The sequence below is a fragment of the Merops nubicus genome, unplaced genomic scaffold (assembly GCF_000691845.1).
Source record: "Merops nubicus isolate BGI_N331 unplaced genomic scaffold, ASM69184v1 scaffold11796, whole genome shotgun sequence".
NCBI classification, from domain to species: domain Eukaryota; kingdom Metazoa; phylum Chordata; class Aves; order Coraciiformes; family Meropidae; genus Merops; species Merops nubicus.
In genome coordinates, this window is record NW_008612974.1 from 12606 (window position 1) to 13598 (window position 993).

The window sequence follows — 993 nt, forward strand, 5'->3', positions numbered from 1 at the left end:
TCCCTACACAGGCAATGTGAATTCAAGTCTTCTCAGGGCAGAGCCACACCAGCTGTATCCATATCAGGAAAAAGAGAACTGGCACCTACTCTTTGTTGGCTCCCCATCTGGAAGCACTGGAAAATTCAACCTGAACAACCAAACCCTGCTTTTGAAGTTAATATACTGGAGGGAAAAAAAAAAAGAAACTGTTTTGGTACTGGAGGTAGCAGCACCACTTGCAGCCCAGCACACACTCAGCCCTCTGCCTCCCTCAGGGAGCTGTGGGGCAGAGCCCTGCCTGCCCTGGCACCCACGAGGGTCCCAGCTGTCAGCAAAGCCCTGTGGTGGGCAGAGGCGCCTGGTGCTTACCTCACAGTGATAGCACTCCACGTGGTAGTCCTTGTCCATTGACACCACCCGAATGGTCTCCTCAGAGCCCTGGCAGGGAAGCAGAGAGAAGTTAAGAGGGGGCTTACAAGCACTGTTTTCTCAATCTCCTTTCAGTGCCCAGCCTCTCATTTTGGAGCGCTGCTTCCCTGGGGGCAGAGCTCTGTGACCACTGAGGGTCTTGTGCCCCGAGTGCACAGCACTGCACTGCTGGTTTTGCTGTTTAGCAGCAGCGTGGGTGTATTGGCATATCTAAGCTGTACAGGTCATTTGGGAAGCGTAGCCAAAACTTCATCCTCAAGGGACAAATTAGTCTTGAAATCAAATAATTTTCCAAGAGCACCCAGGGTATCTGAACAAACTACAAGCCAAAAACTGACCTGCTGATTGGGTAACCCTGGCCTGAGTTTTCCAGGACTTGTATCCCCCTCAGACCATCTGCACAGCTATTTTGCAGATGCACATGCCACTGTATGTAGCCCACAGGGGTTCACATACCAGTCTGGCAGGTAATTAGGTGCACAGACTAAAGCCTCAGCGTGAGGGTGGATGCCGTGGAGTTGTGTAATTCCCGGCTGAGCTCCAGGCCCTGCAGAACAATCCATACCCTTCTTGTAACCTCAC

General features: G+C 52.0%; 1 protein-coding gene across 1 annotated transcript in view; it reads right to left on the minus strand.

Annotated features, from left to right (window-relative positions):
• Positions 1-993, minus strand: part of LOC103774339 (Wilms tumor protein 1-interacting protein homolog) — a 22164-nt gene that overhangs the window by 1490 nt on the left and 19681 nt on the right. Inside the window, exon 6 of the mRNA XM_008941734.1 lies at positions 352-420. Coding sequence (XP_008939982.1) covers positions 352-420 — 69 coding nt within the window. The remainder of the gene's footprint in view (positions 1-351; positions 421-993) is intronic.